The sequence below is a fragment of the Motacilla alba genome, chromosome 3 (genome assembly GCF_015832195.1).
Source record: "Motacilla alba alba isolate MOTALB_02 chromosome 3, Motacilla_alba_V1.0_pri, whole genome shotgun sequence".
NCBI lineage: Eukaryota > Metazoa > Chordata > Aves > Passeriformes > Motacillidae > Motacilla > Motacilla alba.
This window is the reverse complement of record NC_052018.1, coordinates 39,911,394-39,934,146: the sequence shown is the minus strand read 5'-3', so window position 1 is coordinate 39,934,146 and position 22,753 is coordinate 39,911,394. Positions and strand designations below refer to the sequence as shown.

The following is a 22,753-nucleotide window of genomic DNA, read 5'->3' as shown; positions in this document are numbered from 1 at the left end:
AGCTTGATTGCTCTACTTGGGTAAAGCTACCTAATCAATGACAGTATCCTTAAATTTGCTATGTTTGTGTAATGAAATCATGTTTAAATTTGTTATGGTCCATTACATTATGAAATAATAAAATATGACAATTATTTTAAATCCTATTTTTCATCAGGACTACTCAGTTTAAGGTCTTGTAAAAATACTTTGCACATAGTTACAATGCACTTTTATTGTTTTAGACGTGGTAGAAATATATCCTTTTATTCCTGTGACGGAGTGCATCTTGCTGCCTTTATAATATTGGCATTTGTTGTTATTTATAATATTTTCTGTTTTCATCTATTCTTTTAGAACAGCTGCTTTACTGTTCCTTGGCTTGGTCTGAAGGATCTGGCAAATATTAGTAAGACTTCTTTGTCAATGCTTGACTTGGTGAAACGCTGCTGCTGTGAACAGCGGGTCCCTTCTCTGTACAACTCCAGCAACAGTTACTTCATTTTCCTCAGCATCTTGGCACGGATTATGAAAGAAGAAAATAATGGTGTGCATCCCTGGAAACAAATTAAAGGACGGTATGGATGCTATTTAGTTTGTCTCATTTTGTAACAAATGTGGTGGGTTAGGGGCCCTTCCAGTCACATGTGAGGCAGAGGGTATTCTGCTTTTGACAAAGTAAAGGGGGTGAGGGATCCAGGGTGACTCATAATTTGAAGAAAGCAGTTGTTCCCTAAAGTTTCTGTTGCCAGCTGAGGCTGTAACTGGGTCCAAGAATCACCTTGGCATCCATAGAGTGGGATGATTTACCTCATCCCACTGGCCAGGAATTTGGTAGACTGGCAACCAGTGCAGTGGTACAACCCAGTTGCCAGACAGATAATGTAATTAAAGCACAGAAATTGTGTTTGAGCTGCATGTAAGCCATGTGTTGTTCAAGAACATGCAGACTGACACTTGCTAGACCTGCATTTTCATTTAAATATTTTCTTTTCAGTGGTTTTCAAAATCTCTCATAATGTATTTGTGAGGATTTTAATATTTCTATTTCACTTATTCTTGGAACATACTAATTAGTACAGTCAGTCATAATATAAAAAACCATAAAATATATATGCTCTACATGAAACCCTTGATGTTTTAGGTGTGTACTAATCTGTAAGACTTTTCTTATAGCAATGAGATAGCAGTTGTAATAATTACTACAGACTTAAAAATTTTTTTTTCATTTGATAGAGAAAACAGAAATAGTTCTGGTTTAGGCTTTTGAGTTTTTTAAAAAGATTTTCTTGAGTATTAATATAATTAATTAAAACTTTATTAAGCTTTAGTGAGATCCTCATGTACACAACTAATAAGCATTAAAAAATGCCCATGTGTATACACAAAGTTGTGTTTTTCTTCCAGAAAAGAAAGGTTATCTTGGCTGTCAGAAAAGAACAGTATGTCTAATGTATATGAACACTTCAGAAGTTATTGTAGTCACTAAAGTTTGGCTTTATGAATCACTGCAACTACATAGGAACAAATATGTTGTTGGATTTTGTATCAGCGTCTTGCTTTTTAAAAAAAATTAATTGGCCTACTCTGTTCTTACTGAAATAAAATTATACTTACAATTTTGTGCTCTTATAGCTTTCCGTAATTTAAGAGGGGGAGTAATAACATACAACAGACAGTGCATCAGTCTGCTGAACCAGTTTTCTTCATTTCTACCTTGAAAAAATCAATTACTCAAGTAGCAAAATTTAACAGCCTACAGCTATGATTTTGGGATGGACTCTGTTTTCAGTAGCTAACCAAGCATTAATTGATGCATGAAAAATATAAATGCCTGTCAGTAGTAATTTACTACTAAACAACATTAATTGGATTTGCTGTAATTTTTGGTGGCTAGATTTGATAACCTCAACACCACTTCCAACTGTTTTCCAGGTGACAGAATAGGAAAACATCATTTATGGATGTTTAACTATTGTAGGTGGAACTTATTTTAAATTAAAGGTGAAGGATATACCCAAAGTTTTAAACACAATAATCAAAAAGTTATGCCATTTTCATCTTACTCCTCTGTTTTAGGAATGGTGATTTTTAAGTAAAAGTCCACATCCAAGCAAAGGTCCCAGAAAAGATCTCTTTGTATGGGCTTTTTCCTTTTTGGCAACCACTTTAAAGTTTCAAAGTCTCAGTGCTTGTCACCATCAGCTGTGTATGACTTGAGCATTATCCTGTAAGCAATGCAGATAAAGTTTCATAACATCTTTCTACCTGGAGAGAGGTTTCTCTTCCAAATGCCTCAGTTTCTCTGTTTTCTTTCAAACCTGAGCATACCATAGGTGAACAGTACGAGTTGATACAGACTTTGGCAAAGCACTGTGGAGAAAAGGAGTTTTCCAACAGAAATCTTCCTTTTACTGCAGTGATGTTTTGGTAGGTGAGACTTTGATCACTGCAGCTGCAGCATTGTAACATAATAGCAGAAACCAGTAGCTGATTTCCAGGTGGAAATCAAGAAGTTTCCAGGGAAGAAGTTGGTGTACAGGAATGGTTTGCTGCTGCAAGGAGATGCCTCTTGACAGCTCCCTTTCCTAGGAGCCCTCATGGGCTAAACTTGATTGATTTGAAGGCACATATGGAGGACATCCATCGCAGACAGAGCAGAGTCTGCTCATAACATTGTGCTCAGCTTGGTTCTAGAGGTTAGATAAGGGGGAAGGGTTAGGCTGCGCCTCCAACTGGAAACAATGTGTGCCTTAAATCAAAAGCAGAAACTTAAAGAGCATGTTTGTTCCAGTAACCATAAGAGTAATGAGAAAAAGAGTATTTAAAATTTAAGGGTTACTGGAAGCAGGTAACAAAAAACTAAAAGCATGAAAATACAATTTTAGTCACTCAAGAAGATAGAAAATTGCATACTTTAAGGAACTTTCTCTTTCCTGGTTTTTTTTTTTGGTTTGTTTTTGTAGAATTTATTCCAAGTTCCATCGGAAAAGAATGCAGGAGCTGACAGAAGTGGGGCTGCAGAACTTCTTTAACCTGTTCCTCATGCTGGCAATTATTGTGGAGACAGAAGATATAGTGAATCGGGTGTTGGATCTTTTGGATTTCTTGACTCCATCCTCCATCACCACAGCTCGGAGAGCTCTCATATGGAGAGGTCATTTTGCTTTCCTTTTAATTTATGTTGAGAAGAATATGGACATTAGTGCCCTGGCCGAGAAAATCTCAAATGCTTTCCGTGAGAAGGCAAAGGAGTTTTTAGTAACCAAAAATGACCACACACAGAGACAAAATCTCTGGACTCTGCTATCAACCTACATTGATGGGGTCCAGGAAGTGTTTGAAACCAGCTGCTACTTGAGCCTTTCTGAGGAAAAGTTGTTAAATGATGGCTTTACGATGCTGCTGCCTGCATGTCGAGGAGCTGAGCTGAGCATGGTGCTGAATTTTCTTCAGGTTGTTCTAGCCAGACTTCGGTAAGTTACTTAGTTAAGTTGTGGATTTAGACTAACATTTTGTTTTTAGGGTCAAACTGTAGTTCCTATTATTTTTTTTTACCAAAATTGAGTAAGTGCAAAGAGAAATCTCTGAAGAGCTATGAATGGTATGTTAAATTTCAAAATTCACCAATACATCAGTGCATACAGAATCTTTGAAATGTTTTCTTATTATTTCAGGAGATTAGGTTTGACATCCTGATGTTTTGTTATGAATTGGTGTCTCTTCGGAAAGTCATCCAGTTGCTTCTATTTCAGAAAATATAATATTTTCTTTGGTACAGGAAACTTGGAAATTATTGTCTGTGTTAATTACATTAATTGGGGGGGTGTTGTTTTTTTGTTTTTGTTTCTTCATTGAATGTATTCTGTTTTTCAGACTTTTCATTCTTTTTTTTTTCTCTTTTACCAAGGTTGCATTCAAATTCTACAGTTATGGAGATTTAAATACTTGTCTGGGGTTCAATAGGGAAGAAAGAAATCATATTTTACCACTTTCAAGCAATTTTACTTTGATGTACTAGTTCATTTTTCAACATCCACAGTGCCCTTCAATAAGCATATTTTTTTGTCTACTGATGCCTTTGAGAAGCAGTCCTCCAGTTTGAAGCCAAAAGTTTTTTTTTTCATAAGATACTAAGAGGTAGCTATTGATCTGCCATTACTTCAAATGTGCAAGACTGAAATATGTGTAAAGAGCTCTGGAAGAGTACATAATAGGAATTCTGAGGCCCATATGCAAGATCTCTCTTTAAGTAGGTTCTTTGTTATTGTCTAGTAGTTTGACTGCAGCTGTCAATAGCTTATAGATCCAAAGACAACTGTTTTTCAGGCAGTCTTTTGAAAAAAGATGAAGCACAAAACTAAGTTTGGTTGATTTATTATTTATTATTTCAGTTCAACTGGATGTATTTCCTGGAATAAATTGGAGGCTTCAAAAATACTTTGACATTTTCTCTATTAGCTAATACACAGCATTTGCTGTGTTGTTTTTAAAGATGAAATAGGGAGAAATTTCAGACTGGTGAAAAAATTGTCTATTTTATAACTTGGCATTATTTTTAAGCTTCCCGGGACAGGAGCTTATGTGGCCTTCTTGTAACACAGAGAAGAGGGCATGGAAGTTCAATCTAGACTTCTCAGGTCATCACAGAAAAGGTACAGGACAGTATTAGTACTTTTTTTTACAAAAAGTAGTTCTGCTGAAATATTTGAATTGCCAACATGCTCAAATAGTAATTGGTATCAGATAGATTTTTAGAACCTTGCTTTTAACCGTTATTTCAGTTTCTTTATTTATACATTTGGTTACTGCTACCAGCCTGTTTATCTTATCTTCAGAGGAACTAAATTCCTTAACACTTATGAAATACTTTGATCTTCAAGGTGCATGGAACAGGAAAATGTTAGTGATTTTCCTGTCTCGACAGACTCTCTGAAGTCAATCAGTCAGTCCTCTGTTGCCATGCAAATAAAACAACACTAAAACCATTTTTTTTTTTGGTTCAGAGATATGGATGACTTTTTGCTAACCAGATACTAAAATGTTACTGAATTGACCAGACTGGTTAGGCCTGGTCTGTTTTCAAACTCAGAAAAGGATGAAATGCTTGTTTTTAAAATCCAGGCTTGTATAAGATAGTAGGCCTTACATAAATAAAATTTTTCTGTATGCTGCACTCTTAATAATGTTATAACTGTATGACAGGGAATTTACAGGTAGGAAGGAAGTGAGATCACTGATTAAAGAGACAAGCAGCTCCCTCTAGGCTGTTAGGAAATAATAACTTCATATGTTACTTTCTGTTAACCCCAGATGATGGCTCACAGGAGCATTCTTTATTGCTGATTAAGTAGCATTATGAAAATACTGACTTGGTTGTGTTAACTAAGTGCCTCAATATTTAAAGCTTAAAATGTCAAATAGTTTTAGCAGTCCCCTTTAACCTATCTTGTTGGATTGCTGGAATCTCATTCCAGGTTTCCCAGTTGTTTTAATTTGAGGATACTGTAAAAATTCTAGTCTTTCATTGTCAGAGTGAGATGTAGCCAAAAGCTCTTCTTTAATTATAGCTATTCATGCTACTGTGGTTAAGGGTCTGTCAGCATTTCCATTATAAACCTTTATTTTCAAGGGTTTGTAACATAGCAGTGAAAACTTGCTCTGGGCTAAAACTTGGCATACAAGGATTTGAAAGTGCACTTGTTTTCTTTCTTTCTTTCTGTTTTCTTAAAAGACATCTGAAAAGAGACCCCCACCTTCACTATTTTTACACCACAGTTTTAAAATAACCCTTTCCAGCTTTTTCTTGTATTCTTCTTGTCTTCTAGAAAAGTACAGGTAGCTTTTGATTGTTGTATTTACCTATGGTTAGACTATTTTAAATAATGTTTCTTAAACCACTTTTTAAATTGATTGTTATAATTTTGATTATTTTGGGATCCATATATTCAAATAGAACTATGTCTTGGCAGGAGAATTCATTTTTATCAGTTTTTGCTACACGGTGAGTGGGTAATTGGAATCAAATGCTACTTGCTGGCACTTGCAAGTATTTGATCTTCATAGTAAGATTCACTGTGAAGTGTAAGATTGTGTTTTAATACAGTCTCCTTTTAAAAAGCATGTAAAATAAACAGTAAATAATCAAGAAACTCCCCTAAATCAAAATGTGAACTGCTTCCTTCCTATGTTTCCTTATTCTGCTTCTAGCTCAGACATAAGTTTTTTCCTTTTTTTTTTTTTTTTTCTGTTTTTACACAGTGGTTTAAAATCCTTATTGTTTTGTTTTGGTTTTATTTTGGTTTTTTTTTACTGAAAGGTAAATGTGGGATGTTTGCCCATGTGTGCTTTCGTTTGTTCCAAATCTCTAGCATTATCTGTCATCTGAGTGCCTCGTGCCACAAAAAGAAGCCCTAGGTTAATAAAAATACAGGCATTAAATAGGTTTGACGGAACTTGCTGTAAAAATGGGTACAAGGCTCGGAGAATTTGGCTGTAGGGTCTGGTGTTGCAATATGTTATACTTAAAAGAAGTGTTTAAAACATTGTAAAATGTTTTGTATTGTAATGGGGTATAGCTTTGACATGAGCTTTCTCTTATTATTGTTGTCCTGGCATTTGGGTTTTGTTGAGTGCTAGCACAGAGGACTATAAAATGTGAGTAGATATTCTGCTGTGCTCCAAACATCTTTGCTTAGTTTCAGGGAGACTTGGTACTGATTCCTGTAGGAGAAATGAGAAGTACCACTAACCTAATACCATAATAAGTGGTAATTTTACTTTGAAAGCCGTTTTTGTGCATTTGTGCCTATTTATACTTTTTTGCTAATTTTTGAAAATTTCAATGTATAAATTTTATAAGCTGTTACAACAATATTGACCAAGTTAACTATCTTTAGTAGAAAGTTACATTAATAATTGGGCCATGGGTAACAGGAGAACTGAATGTTTCTATCTGTTTGAGTGTGTTTAGCCTTGAGGTTGTGAGAGAAACCACAATAGGAATGGATTATCCAGTATATCTTTGCTATGGAAATGTACAGTCATTTGTAATTTTTTTTTGAGTTATACTTGCCATCAAAACAGCCTGTGGGAAGCTTTTTTGAGACCAACAGAAGCATCTCTCCCCCTCTCTGTTACTGTGTAAGTCAGTAGATAAGCTCAGGAGGAGAACAGAAAGGTCCACCCTCCTTCTTTTCTTCCCCCTCAGGGGTTATAGTGTTAGTCTTTGTAAAATCTTTTTTCTGATGTTGAGCTTCTGAAAACTGTATTCAGAATAGTTTGGAAGATCGTGAGTCTTTGCTTACCCATCCCATCCTGTGAGGGTATTTAGAGCTACCAGCTGTGATGTCCTGATAAGCACAGAAGGCAACTCTGTGACTAAGCCACTGAACTGAGAGTCAGAAGATGGTGGCTTAGCTCTAAGGGCTCTCACTCTTAACAAATGACCACTAAAAGTTGCTGTGAACTTTATTCACCTGTGTGAAAAAAAGGAAATAAATCCTTCCTTTTTCACTTTGCAGCAAATATCCTATGCTTGGGGAGCAAGCATGCCTTGCTATGTTAACTTGACCTATCTTTTAAAGTACTTTTACTGGTTTTTTTTGAAGTTCGGGTGATCCATTAACAAAACTGGTGATTAAATGAGTGTAATGAAAATCTAGTCTCTAAATGCTCTAATGTATGAGAAGCAAACGCAGATCTAGAATATAGCAGCATTTTGAGAGGTTTCCTATGTCTAAATCCCTAAAAATAATCTGTTAACACTTTCTGAGGGATTACAGTGTGTCTTCTTAGCTACAGTTGTTGCCTTAAGGTGTGGCTCTGGTAATTAACACTGAATTTTCTTTTCTTCTTCTTACTTTGTGGGATTTGAGGTCTTTTTTCAGGTTTTTATTGGAGACTAAAATAATGTTTTACAAATTTGTCCCTTGTATTTTGACCTTCAAAGCTGACTAGCTAAAACTATTGTGTGTTTTGATTGTTTCTCCTCTGCTCTGAGAGTATTACTGTGTAAAGAAATGAAATGAGGCGGCAGCATGCACTGGAAATGTGTCCCTAAATACTTTGCGTATAGAAAGTTCCTGTATATGTCTGTCAATGGTTCAGGTTTGCAAGAATTTTCACCTCCCCTTCTCAGTGCCCATTTTCTTGAATCAGTAGGTAGACATGTGAAAGTTTAACTATTGATTAACATTAATTTCACAGTGATGTTAAGGGTGTAATAGAGAGCATCTGCCTTAGAAGGAGGGCAGCAAGGCTGGAAGGTATGTCCTGTGAGGAGTGGCTGAGGTTTTGGGGCTTGTCTGGTTTGGAGAAAAGGAGGCTGAGGCATGATCCTCTTGCTCTCAACAGATTCCTGAGAAGGGGAAGTGGACAGGGAGATGCTGAGCTGTTCTTCTTGGCCTCCACTAATAGGACATGTGGCAATGGTTCAAAGCTGCACCAGGGGAGGGCTTAAACTGGACATTAGGAAGCATTTCTTTACTGAGAGAATGGTCAGACACTTTAACAACCTTTCTAGAGAAGTGATTGTTACCCCAAGCCTGTCAGTGTTTAGGAGGAAATTGGACAATGCCCTTAATAATTTGCTTTAGCTCTTGATCAGCTCTGAATTACTAAGGCAGCTGGACTAGATGGTCATTTTACATCCTTTGTATTATATTAGAATATTCTATTATAATAGAATATTCTATTCTACTGTTCTATTCTAGAATCACTTTGGAGCAAATTGAAACATTTAAAGCTATCAAAAAACCTTCTAATTGTTGATACCCCAAAAGAGTCAGTCTTGGTAGACACCCAAAGCTAAAGAAACTCACTCAAGTCTAGTACTCAGACATGAATCATGAAGATACACAGTTCAATCCCCTGTGCTACAGATGGAAACACTTTTTGTGTTCCATTGTATCCATTTTATCTTCCAAAAATTAATCCACATAAGCTTTCTGTAGCCTGCCTGACAACAGTACAAGACTTCTGTTGTGAAACAGTAAATCCATGAAAAAAAGAGTAAAATCATATCCAGGTGTACTGAGAACCTGCTGCTTGGGACCCTGCAGTTGTTTAGAGAAATATATGCTCCCTGAAGGACATAAAGCACAGATTTGTTTTCTGATGGAAGTGTCTTACTTCTGAAACTATTTTCCCTAAATTAACTTTGATCTCGGTTTTCCTTTTATTCTTCACATGAGGTGTGAGAATGGCTTTTCATATGGAGTGGGGTTTTTTTGTTGTGGATGTTAAACAAAAGAAATATTTTTGCCAATAAAATCATTATATGCAAGTAGCCTTCTAATCTCTTAATTTTGATTGTTTCTTCGTTACCTTACAAGATCTATATTTCTTCTCTCTTTAGGATATCTCATGTCAGATTTAAGGCTTATTTAAAATGAACAGAAAGCTGAAGCAATTTTCTTTATTCCATTTCAGTCTCCTAAGGCCTATTTCCCCCTGGTGAGCTCATAGCAACAGGGGGGTTTAAGGGAATTCAGCTTTCTGCAAATTAATGTCTCACATCATGAAAATTCAGGACCTTTTTTTTTTCTATGTCTTGAAAAAGTAATACAGTGAGTGCGAGTATTATTTCTTGCCAGCGGGTGGAAGATGAATGATTTTGTCACAGTTTTACTGCTTGATGAGCAGTGTCCTGAGGGTCAGGCTTAAGTCTGTGTCACTATGCTGCTCATTACTCTTGAGCTAAATAAGGGCTGATTGGATCTAAATTGCCTAGCACATGGGCCGCAGATGAGCTCAGTGAGTAGGGGATGACCTGCTATTCAGGCTGGGAGTAACCCCGGTGTGCAAATGCTGCATTAGAACACCGTGGGAGAATGAGAGGCTACCGACCGCTGCCAGCAAAAGAAATCGAAATGTAAAAACTCTTTGATGCTGCAATGTTAGAATTTGAAATGTAGGAAGTGACAGGTTGATGGTACTTATCAGCTTTGGCTGGATTAGAGAACAGTGTCATCTTGCTTATATAATGACAGAAGAATGAAGCCCGCTCCCAAGTACTTTGCGGTGCGGAGCTGCTGCTGGCAGAGCCAATGCTGCCTCCTACTGACAGCCTGCGCGGGAGGATGGAGCGGCCACGGGCGGCTGGCTCCGCGCCCAGGGCTCGGCCGCCCCGCCTGCCCAGGTGCCCAGCTGTGCCCGGGGGTTCTGGGCTCTCAGTAGAGAATCAGAAACCTGACTGATTAAATAGCAAGTGTACATTGTGGGACAACGGCAAGCCCCTGTCTTGGATGTGTCAAGGATGTTTAGATGAGTCAATTACGTGCACTGAACCAGACACATCTGGCTCTGCTTCACCCAGAATATTTCCCTTTCTGCTCTTCTCTGCATTGCTAGCCCTTGAGCTGGGAGTTGATATCTCTGGAGAGGAGAATTAATTTGTGCCTATGTGTTTTAAAGAAAGTAGACCTCTAAAGTGGAGGAAAAAATCTGAACCAACTCCAAGGAGAATCCTTATGCTAACCATACAGATAAATGTACTTGTCTTAATGGAGGAAAATGAAAAGCAAGGAAAGCACCTGCTGGGTGCTGGACAAGACAACATAGATTGAAGCACCTTGTGCAGTTCTGAAAGATTCAGTTCAGTGGTTCAGTAGAACAAGCTTTTGGATTTTGTTCCCCCCCCCCCCCCACCATCACTCATACTTTGGCAGCTGGGTAATAGCTACAGTGACGAGAAATAGCCACTTGCTTAGTTTTTTTTTTCCAAATTTGTTTCAGATTCTGTTACTGACAGCTGTAACCTACCAGCATCAACTCTTACTACCAACTTCTGGGACTGTCTAAACAGCAAAAACAATTTGGTGTGTTTACTTGAAAGCAATGACTAAACGAAGAGAAGGGACGAAACTCAATACATTGTGCTTTCTGTTTACTTTTTAGTGTTTTTCTGGGTATATACTGTTTGAGTCTTCATCCCTTAGGATGCTTTTGCTTATGATTGCATTTCTTCTTATTCTAGAAACAACTTCTAGTGTACTCATTCCTGGGTATCCTAAGGAAAAAAAAAGGCAGAAAAAAGAAAACAGCAGCTTAAAAGTAGAAACAACTTTTATGTAAAATGGTGTGGCTATGGGAATGAGAGAAAAATCATCGGTAACACTTCCGTGTTACTTGTGTAATCTTAGTATTATCAGTGTTTAATGGCATTTGTTCAGATCACTGAAAATGAAGAACTGTTTAGCACAAGTAGTTGTACTAGATGAAAAAAATTTAGGGTTTGAGTTTGTATGTAGCCAGAAATTAGAGGGTATTCGTCTGTATTCAAATGGTAAACAAAGCCAGAGTTTAAAATTTGATGTTTTGAAATAAATTACCATCAACAGGAGTAAATAGTGAAGGTAGAGTGCTGAAATTTGGAAAAAACACATGGAAATAGAACATGGAATGCTTGACTTGCAGCCATATTGTCAAAGTGTGGGGAGGTGAGAGAAACAGGGCATCTCTACATCTGGGGTTTGTTGAAGTGAGGTAGCTGCCATTGCTCTTACCCCATTTCTGCCCTGCCTTGTAGACTTTGCTGCCTGCCTGCTTAGCACAGATTCCTGCAAGGTCCAGTATTGTCCCTCCACTAGCACAGTTGCCACCTAGTGCAGGGGGGAAAAGCTGGAATTGTTTGTGGATTCCCTTGTATCTTGTAAGGAGTGGGAAGTGAACCTGGTACTTATGATTTCATCTGTGTTTACAAGATGTTTATTTATGTGAGTTTCTAAGACAATAGTATCTGCAAGAAAATCTGAAATTTGACTGAAATCTATGGGCTAACTAACTTTTAACAGTGACTTTTTTTATGCACACAGCCTAAATGATACTACAAAGCAGGACCTAATGTGACTCTGCTTTAGGAAAAAACAACAACAAAAAGGTTAAATATTGTTGTGAAGTGTGTTAATAAAACTCCTGCAGGTGAGAAGAGCTGCTTATTCTGTCTTTAGCTGCAGTGGTCTGTATGCAGTTCTGGATATGTCATTTTACAAAATATTTATGAATAAATTGAAAATTGGAGAGAGTCACGGAAATGAATGACTAGAGTAGGCAGTTTGCATAAGTTTGGAAGTGATTTCAGCTACGAAGAGTTGAGGGGAGACATGCTTGAACTTACCCACTATGTAAAAGGATCTTACAGGTTTTCTGCTGTTCTTCATGCTACTGAAGAGAGCCTCTGTTAATTTTGGACAGAAGTTTAAAGTGGTTATTTAGAGTAGGCTGCAAATGTAGCACTCTTGCAGGCTTCAAGAGAGACTTGTGGAATCAAACTTAGTTATTTCCTTTTTACATATTTTTAGATATTTTTAAAATTTTCCTGTTGGGGGAGAAAAATTGAACCTGTTTAGTGCTACTGTAGCCTACTTGTTCTTGGAATTTCTGGAGTGGGAGTATAAAGATGGCTTCTACTGTATGCGCTGGACAGTGGCCTTGCTGAAAAGAGTGATGGGTTTTTGGTGGTTTTGTGTTTGAGTCTTGAAATCTGTCTAGAAAGTCACTTTGCAAATGCTTTTTTAGGCATTGATACAGGACATGTAGATGTGCATTGCTTTGCTTTATTTGGCTTGGAGCAAGTCCAAGTGTCACTAATTGCCAGTGGCTAAATGTACAGCTTTCTTTACAGTGGCACTAAAACAGGGACAGTGAAAATGTGTTTAACGGGAAATGAGTCCAAAATAGTGGGTCACCATATATATCCTCCCTAAAAACAAACTGGAAAGAGGAAGGCATGCTCTGCAACATGTTCATAGTGCGTCATCTCAGGATCTGGTGGGGACCTCTTCATGTCACTTCTTTTTTTGGGAGGAGCAAGTAGAGAAAGGTAAAAGCAGTTTGTGGTTTACATAGTTGTCTGATAAGCTGAAGGTGCTGTCTATTCCCCCTTTCACAACCAGAAGGCCCTGTTTATCTCTAATTGGGGTTAATTAAAGCCTGAGGGCAGTACTGAGCCCCTGTCAATGACTGTAAGGTACAGACATACTCCAGGCTGCAGCCCCTTACTGTAGGGAAGGGGGAGGTAACCATGGGCTTGTCACAGGCTCTGATAATGCACATGTGCTAATGCTTCTGAAAATACAGGCATGAACTTATTTTTGGTCAGATAGTTCTGTTCATTCATTAATTTCTGGCTGTTATCAAAGAATTGTATGAAATATCTGGTTTAATGTGCATGCTTGCAAATCTGTTTTAAGAGGCAGAAAGCTCCTGGCTCTCTCTGTGGTAATGCAGGGGCTGCACAGGCAGCCACAGCAGCCATTATGCACACAGCAGGAGCATCCTGCTGCCAGGGATGTGTCAACCTTCACTGAGGGGCAGGAGAAGGGAAGAACAGGCAAGTACAGATGTGCTTGCCAGGACAATGAGATTTCCATCTACTGCTTTTTGCAGTCTTGTTTTCCTTAGAAAAAGTCAACCATAAGAATAAAACAGAGTATTTTCATTGTTATTCTTTTGTTTTTCTGGACATGAATATATTGGTTAGCTATTGGAGATGTGCCTTTGGAAATACTTCACTAAGTGTTCCACATATCTGCCAATTAAAAACGTTTCAGAGCTGCTAAAGATTTGCTCCAAGGGAATTCCTCTGATTCACACCACACCTATTTCTATTAAAGGGTATTCTACAACAGCTTGAATTGGTGAGGAAAAACTGTGTGTATTTGTCCAGTGTGTTACATTTATGTGGACTTTTGTATTAGGTGCAAAGATGACATCAGAAAGAGTAATGTACTGCAATCATCTCTTAAATAATAATTAACTGTAACACAACCATGATCATCCAAACATCATAGGGAGAGAGAATATATTCACACAATCAAGGGATTTCACAATATAATTATTAGGCACTGGGGAGGTGTGACCCTGTTTAGGGTAACGGGAAACTGTGGTTAATTGATGCTAGGATAATCAGATTTTTGCTAGTTTATTGTCCTGAGACCCTAGGCTTTGCAAGAATATGTGTGGATGCACTGAGGAAAAGGAGGAAACCCCAAGCATATGAAATTACAAGCCTAAAAGTGAATCTTGAAGCTATGCTTACATTATCTTGTCTTGCTGTACTGAATTACTGCTATGATTATAAGTGTTGAGAAATCATTTATATTGTCTGTAAATCATCCCCATTTTACATCACAGTGAAAATTCAATACATCTTGATTCCGAGTAGTTTGTAAAGGTATCTATTTTCCCACGACATGAAAAATGATTAGCTTTTTTCCAAGTCAAACTCAAAAATTGAAGGTGTTCTTTTCTTGCAGCCAAGAAATTTTTGTTGTTTTCTTTCCTGAAAGAAAATCTTTGATATGTGTACGGTCTGAACATTTCAACAGAAAATACAGTGGATGCAGTCCCCCTTGAGCTTCATTGTCTTCTCCAAATTTAGAACGTGAGATAAGAAAATGGCATCAAGTAGCACCAGGGAAAGCTTTGGTTGGGTATTAGGAAAAAGTTCTTCATGGGAAGGGTTGTCAAGCACTGGAACAGGCTGCCCATGAGGTATTTAAATAAAGGAGATGTGGCACTTGGGGAAATGGTTTGCTGGTGGACTTGGCAGTGCTGGGTTAATGTTTGGACTTGATGATGTCTTTCCAACCTAAAGGTTCCGTGATTCTGTGAGGATGTAAAACAGAATTTCTTTTCATTGAAGTTCATTATGAAAGTGTTTCCTCTGCACTGCTGTGATACTGAACCTCTGGAATTTCCAGCAGTTCAACCTGCCAAGATTTGAAGACTAAGTGTAGCATTGCTACCGTCTCTTACAAAAAGTTTGTCTCTTGCTCTTCTTTTTCCCCGTACTCTTTTTCCTGTTCTTTCTTGAAACAGAGTAATTTCTGAAAACTCTTCAGCAATCCTATCTCCATGTAAATTAATACTGTAAATTGTGCTGCTAGTGGGGTGGAGGGGAGTAGTAAGAGTGGGTGGGGGGAGAGAAGAATTAAAATCATTCCAATAAATGGTTTAATTTATGCCTCAGCAGTTAAGCATGCTCCTGGTTAACAGAAATACCCTTCAGCTACACAGGATTTGGGAGGGTTGGAGGGCACTCATTTGCACATAAATAGCCATTAACTGATAAATTCCCAGAGGTCTCCTGTTGCATGCTAGTGGTTCTGACCTACTTAGCTAGCTTAAATTTGTTTTACAGAATTATTATAATTCCATCCTTGGTACTTAAACTTTGTGATTAATGCATGCCTCACAATACAATTAAAGTATAATTACACAGTTTTACAGTTTGCTATCATGGTGTTATTATTATTACAAAGAGCTGGATTTTGCAAATATTAGAAGAATTAGAGTTCTGATACCCATCACTTTGCTGTTATTAAGTGATTATGTTAAATGGGACCCCTTTATGTCTGAAGAATGAAGTGGAGAGAGGGGAATCATTAACTAGCACATCAGATGGTTTCTAAGTGATTGAGGAAGAGATGTGTGGTGAGTTTTTTACACATCTGTAGATGATAGGTGCAAATACCTTTTGTTCATCTTTTCCAGCTGCCTATGACATGCTCTAGCACATCTGTGCTGTAGTGCTTGAAAAAGTTTCAGAATAAACGTCTCTGTAATAAAAATCATTTGTATGTGTTTAACTTTGATTTTATTCTACTTAATTGAATCTTCTTATTACAAGAACTTTTTTTCATACTCTTATAAAAACATGAGCAGCCAGATACAGATGTTCAATAGATAGGGTAGGGTGTGCCTGCAAAGATGATACAGATCTTTCTCTTGTGCTCTGTAAACCTGGAGCAGTTCTCTGTGAGGGATCTTACTGACTTTTCAATTTGTGCATGACTGTGCTGCATATTTATACTGGCTGCAAATAACAGTAAGTCACAAACACTGCTATTTTTACCATAAATGTAAGGGTTACCTGGCCTTTCTTATTTTTCAGACCAAACTTTTTTTCTCTGGCTACTACTCATTCCTCAAGGAATGATCCAAGAATCAGTAATGTTACTTGTGTAGGACCTAAAAAAATTGCTGCTGTGGTGCGTAATTCTTATTACATCAGTTTGCTTTTTTTTTCCCCAATGCAGCTGTTTCAGAAAACTTAAGTCTTTACATTAATGATTAATATAATTAGCAATTAAAAGGACTGGAAAATATTCTTAATTTTTTCCTTAATCCATTGTAAGTAAAAAATATAATTTTACTCTGTTTATCTGCGCATATATGCTATATTGCAGAGTTCAGTGGTGGGAAATGGATCAGTTGATGCATTTTCTGACTTACACATTCTGTTCTTATAAAGCTCTATGCTTATACTATAATATTTTTTATCTGTAATTCCAACTGGAGTGAAAACTCCAAATGTGATACAGAAATCAAATGTTGCATCTTCTAGTCTTATTTGATCCAGTGCCTTGGTTTTCATTTTTGCTTAGTTTAAAAAGACTTGTTGTTTATGTGGTTTTCCAGTTTTCCTAAGTTGTGCTATTCATTTCCTCAACAATAAAAATATTTCTTCTTTTTAATTCCAGAGAACACAAAGAGTAAAAGGCAAATAGAAATCTCTTTCTTAGAATTACTGCTTTCACATCTGTATTTTTTTTGTCTGTATTTATGCTGCTACAATGATATAATCTCTACTTTTGCTGTTATCATTTGAGTTCAGCAAACATTGGTCATTATTACTGATGCATGAAAGCATTCAAACAGGTAGCCAGTAATTATACTTGGAAAAGTGTACTATATTTCAAGGCTCCCTGCTTGAATATTCGTGAATTGGTTTTATTTCTAGTCTTTAAAAAATAATACTGCATTGAAGTGATTTAAATCATTTTCATGTGGCACTGCAAAAATGCAAAGGCACATTACCAGAAAGAAATGGTCAGCAATAAGAGCTGTTTTGCAAAGTTGGCTTGCAACAGCTACAACACTATGTGTAGAAAACAGTTATCCTGTAATAATAAGACTAATGAATTCAGAAATCCATTGATTGAACTGGCTCTGGGTAGATTATGTGCAGTCTTGCTTCAAGGAGAGGAATTTATGAAATGTTTGCCGCATCCAGCAAGCACTGCTGCTATAATACAGCTGCCTCCTCAGTGGTTTGCTTTGATCCTGTGGAATGAAAGGACAGGAGGATCAGCTCAGGTCTAAATGAGATTACAGCTGGTTCGGCAGCTTATCTGGTCTAATGCCAACTAGTGTGGCTTTGCACGTCCTAAGGGGTTTACAACAGAAACTGTTTATTGAGTATCATCGGTTTACTCAACACAAGCAGGCTAATCCTTCCCAGCCTCAGCATGTTGTAGGATTGTGTATGAGCCAAACCAAAAGCTGGTGCAGCCAGGGCCTCCAGAGCCCTTTGTCTCGCTTCATATTGATTTTTTTTACCTGTGTTAAAGACAGTAAAAAATAAAACCAATAACCAGCCCTATTGTGAGCAAAAGGTTAATCTGACCTAAAAATCTTATAAAAGCATCTTTTAACCCTAAAAGGGATGGTAGCCTTTCTCTGACTTTTTTACTCAAGGGATTTTCTAGTTTAGGGCTTTGAAGAGCAAAATAGGAAAAACAGCTGCAACATTTAACTCTGTGTCTTGAAGTATCTCTGAATTCTGTCAGCAGCTGCATAGAAAACTTTTGAAGTTATTTGTGACATTGTTAATAATATGTGTCTACTTTTGGTAGGTGATGCTGCATGGCAAGGACATGACATGCTGAACATAGGCAGAGTAGTAGGAGCTGGTAGGTGTCCCAGGGTTCATGCTGGTTTTTCACTATAGTGATTTTTATGTAAAAAAACATCAGAAAACACCTTCATCAGCTACTTTCTCAGTGAAAAAACAAATATTGCAAACTAGGCAAGTGCATCTTAAGAAATTAGGTAACAAACAGGCACATAAAATCAGAATGTTTTAAAAAAATTATGTGCTGCAAATTTTTAAACAACATGTCTGTCTATTTTTATATTAAATACAATACAATATTGCAAAACCAGCACAATTTCATACAATCCTATTTTATTGAACATATTTTTTGTCTGAGGTGAGTCTTTTGGAAGGCATTACAGCATGTGTCATTATAATCAAATGTTTTTTATAGTATAGAAAAATATTAGATTAAGCTTCAGGAAGCCTTGCACAGTAGTAGCAATATATTTACACTGAAAAGAAACATGGTAAGTTATCAAACCTATGTTGTTGGAATTATTGCTAAATACTTTTTTGTATATTGTGCATATTTTTGGGAGTAATTAAATTGCTTTTGTCATGATGCGGAAAAGAGACTTTGTTGGCACGCCTATCTGTCATCAACTGCATGTGACAGACTTAAATTGGAAACTGTTTGAAGGCTGTTGATTGCTATGTAAAAGAAAAGATGACAATAACTTGAGGAGTTATCAATGGCTCTTTTCTGTTTACTTCACCTAATTGGAATGAATGCCTGTTTAAGAGATATGTAAGCAAAGAAGTTACCATGGACACCATATAGAAGCATTAGGAGTGTTTTATGGAGAAATTGCTAAAAATGTGAATGATAAATGTGAACTTTAATAATACTTAAGCCTAATAGATAAGATGTGGACAAGTTTCAAATGTAGTAATTGTTCATTTACTTGTATTCTATCAAATCTGGCCTTAAAGCAATAGGCTGCTCTCATGTAGTGTTACATTTTAGCATGTTTGAAGATAAAAACTACTGTCGATGATTGCTCAAAGTCTGTTCAATCATCTGAACAGTGCAAATCACAGCATTTTGTCAGACTGTGAGAAGTTTTGCCTGGATAATGCTTCCCACACACGCAGGTCGCAAGATAAATTATGTGCACAGTTTTGCAGCATAGCTGGTGCTGGAAGTTAAATGGATGCCCAGTGGTAGAACTTGTAAAACATTTTCCTGTTAACACTACCAAGCAGAATTGATATTGTTGATGGTACCTTTGATCTAATAAATGATCAGTTTTAACAGTGATTTTTACTGTGTTTCAGAGGGGATGATGATGTAAGTTTAGCAAGCCTGCCATTCTTCCTGGGTGACAGATTAGCTCTGTATTACCCAGTGTTGGGAACAATGTTACTACGGGATGTTACCTACCAAAGTAATCACCTCCACTAAAAAGATACATTACACCGTGTCCTTTCCTGCAACAGATACTCCATAAGGAACTAAATTGATTTTGCAGGAAGGAAATTAAATACTTTGTTTTGGAATTTGGAAACAAGTTAGTTCATTATCTTGAGTACAAGTTTCCCTGCCTTCCAAAATCTGTTTTCTCTCTTGAGAGGAAGTTTTTCCTAAACCACTTACAGTATAGGACTCCGAGCAGCTTGCTAGAGAGTATCCGTATGCATATGGGTTTCGGTTTTTTGCAAAGACAGCTAGAGAAGCTGGAGCAAGAGAGTTTCATTTTAGAAAAGAAAAACTTTATTTGAACTACAGTTCCTCTCTCTGTTACCATCTTGTTTTAAATTAAGAGTATCAGACTTTCAGCCTTAAAATGAGTTGTGTGATAATACCGACTGTTACAGGTGTAATGGTAAGATAGGTCTGTTACTGGAAATTATTTCAGAAGGTCTGAAGAGAGAACTGTGGGTAGTAGTACTTTTAGTTGGTTTGTTTTCATTATTTGGGTTTTAATATCTAATATTTTGATACTCTCCTCAGGACTTAGTGCAGTTATCCTCAGAGTCCATGTCACGTGTCCTGATCCCATCAGAAAATTTTAACTGGGGTGGCTCCAACTCAGCATATGAATATCTGCAGCCAGAATAACAATTTTACCAGTTTGTCTTTGCTTCTTTGTACTTGAGCCTGAGTGAGGACATGCTCAATGAAAGAAACTGCATTTCTAAAGCTGTGCTAGATAATGGAAGACATTGGAAAAGTTGTCCTCAGTGAATGTTTCACACAATTTGTTGAACTTCGAATTTTATTATTTTTAATTTTTTTTTTATAGCATGGCTAAAAATAATTTTAATGATTTTTGCATAGCCAAATTTTACCATCACATTTCTAAGACTGTAAACTCCTTCAAAATTATCTGTATTCTTCTGATATATTTGAATGAAAAACTGTGAGCTGAAAGAGAAATCTATAGTAGAGTATGTGGGTGTCTCTTCCCCAGTGTGGGGAGTTCATCAGCACTGGGAGTCTGATTAACCACTGGGGTCTGAATTGTAAGAAATTATCTGTTTAGCGTCAACCTTTAAACTTTAATTTTTATTTCAGCTATCTGTACTGTGTTACAAATTATTTCTAAAAGTGTAAACAATAGTTTAGAGAAGAGATGAACCTGTCCCATCATTATAATTCTCTGTCAGCTACTGCTGATCTCAGAGTCCCACGGAAGAGCTAGAGGCAGGATTTTGGAAATGACTATACCTAAAACTGGATTTCAGTGCTGGCCTTTCAGCATCCTTACTTGGCATTCCAGTCACACTATATAGTCATCGTTTCTCATGAAATTTTTTTCTGAGAAAAAAAAGACAGTAAGGACTTGGTAAAAAAGACTTAGCTTGTAAAAATTCAGAAAATATGTTGTATCTGAGTCTGGGCTGTTGTGTAGCTATAGACAGCTACATTTCATTGCCCTCCTGGTGTTCTGCAAGAATAAGGTTCAAATAAATTATGTTGTATAAGTAAGCAGCATATTGGGTTCCCAGTAAAAGAAAAGCATTGACATACCAATTTAAGTTGAGCAGAGGATGAACAAGATCATTAGGGGGCAGGAGCAAATGCTCTTACAAGGAGAGACAGAGAAAGATGAGGTTTTCATCCTTAGCAAGGAGAATAGTAGGTAAGATGGAATCAGATGCATCACAAAGGTTGTAGGAATCATTGGACTGAGATTGTGAGGAAAAAGGTTTTTATTAGAGATATGGATAACATTTTCACAGGCATTGGAACAAACTTCTAAGACAGGTTGTAGAATTTCGCTCCTTAGTTTATTGAAGATTGGCTTGCTTTGAGCCAAGGGTTGTGCCTCTGGGGGTCCCTTCCAAAAAGGGTTTTTTCTGTGACTTTAGCTTTTAATAAAAAATGCACAAAAGAAAACCAACAAGTGGCAAAATACAAATGGAAATCCTGTTTAACACAATGTCTAGAGTATGTTGAATTCTAGAAGTACTGCTTAAATGGAAGAGTTTTATGAAAGATACCTATTTGCAATCTGCAGTTTGTCTGTTTATTAAGTAACATGGCTTATAAAAGCACTTGCTCCTCACTTCAGCATTCCAGTTTCTCAGATAATCTGGCATTCTGATTCTCACTGTAAATTATATTCATGTATGAGTCATTTTATAGTGACGTGGAAGGTTTCCATATGCCTTCATCAGGGATTTCAGCAAGAAATGCACCCTTGCCACCAAGAATCTGGGTGGCATCCTGTGCTGCAGTAGGCAGAGCATTACCAGCTGGTTCAGGTGGGAACCCTTCCCCTCTGCTCATGGCGAGGCCACAGCTGGGACTGCTGTGTCTAGTTCTGGGCTGCTCAATACAAGAGAGATTTGGACATATTGGGTAGGGCCCAGTGAAGGACTGCAGAGAGGATTTTGGGACTGGAGCATCTCTTTTGTGAGGAAAGGCTGAGGGAATCAGAACTGTTCAGCCTGGTCTGGCGAAGGGGGTTTTTATCAATAAATAGAACTATCTGAGGGGAGGGTGCAAAGAGGATGGAGCCAGGCTATTACTGGTGCCCAGTGACAAGACCAGAGGCACAGGAGAGTCCCTCTGAACATCACAAACACTTTTATTTTCATTGTGAGGGTGACTGAGCACTGGTACAGGTTGTCTAGAGACATTGTGGAGTCTCCATACCAGGAACTATTCAACAGCAATCTGGATGTGGTCATGGGCAGTCAGCTTCTGCAAGCAAGGAGGTCACTCAGAAGGTCTGGATGGGGTTGAGTGGATCTTTCTTTTGATTATTTTGAAGGAAGATACACTTTAACATGGAACAAATGGTGCTAAACTTTTTAGCTGTGACCCTCGAGTCTTTGGTTGTAACTGTTCTGCTCTGATGGCAAGAAGGAAGAATCATGGTACCAGCAGTGATGTGGTTCTTTTCATATGAACACCTAACAGTTAACACTTTCTGTTCCCTATGTGGCAGGTATTAGCATTTATGTTCCTAATAAAGTCTGAACTTGAATAAATATAACCTGAAGTGATCTGGGCTCCCAGTTCTTTCAAATATAAAATAGCTTGGAAACAAAATCTCCTGTTTAAAAAAAAAAAAAAAAAACAAAAAAAACCAAAACTAACTTTGGCTTTAAGTTACAGAACTGTAATGACAGTTTCTCATTTCTTTAAGAAATATTTTATATAAAAGATTATTAGTGTTTTTTTAAATAAAGAACTTAACAAAATCTTCAAAACCAAAGGCTAAAGTGTCTCATGGTCAGGGCAGATCACAGAACTTCCAATGATTTCTGTATGCCTTCTCCTTCCTATCAGTGGTGAATGAGTATGTCTTGTGTTTTCCTTTTGAACTATTGTTTTGTGAGGTGACAGGAAATTTATTGGGAAATTTTGTCTTAATAAAACTAATTGTAGTGTTGCAAAAGATTTCTATTCAAAATAAGGTTTTTAAAAATTGAATTGCAGCTATTTTAAGTTCTGTGATATGGCAATGACTTAAAAATAATAAATTTTGTTTAGGTAGGGATATTTTGCATATATGTGAACTAAAAAAGGGGAATACAACAGCCTAGAATAGTATCAATTTCAATGCAGCTTGTTACATTTTTTTCTTTTATTTTTCTTTGTTCTTTCAGTGGATTAAAAAATTCTGTGTCTGACCTGTACTGAAAGTCTGCTTA

General features: G+C 37.2%; 1 protein-coding gene across 2 annotated transcripts in view; it reads left to right on the top strand.

The window, feature by feature from the left end:
* MMS22L (MMS22 like, DNA repair protein) overlaps positions 1 to 22,753 on the top strand; it is an 89,062-nt gene that overhangs the window by 29,613 nt on the left and 36,696 nt on the right. For both annotated transcript variants that reach the window (XM_038133081.1, XM_038133080.1), the window contains exons 13-14: positions 337 to 557; positions 2,946 to 3,455. In XM_038133081.1, the coding sequence (XP_037989009.1) occupies positions 337 to 557; positions 2,946 to 3,455 (731 nt within the window). The remainder of the gene's footprint in view (positions 1 to 336; positions 558 to 2,945; positions 3,456 to 22,753) is intronic.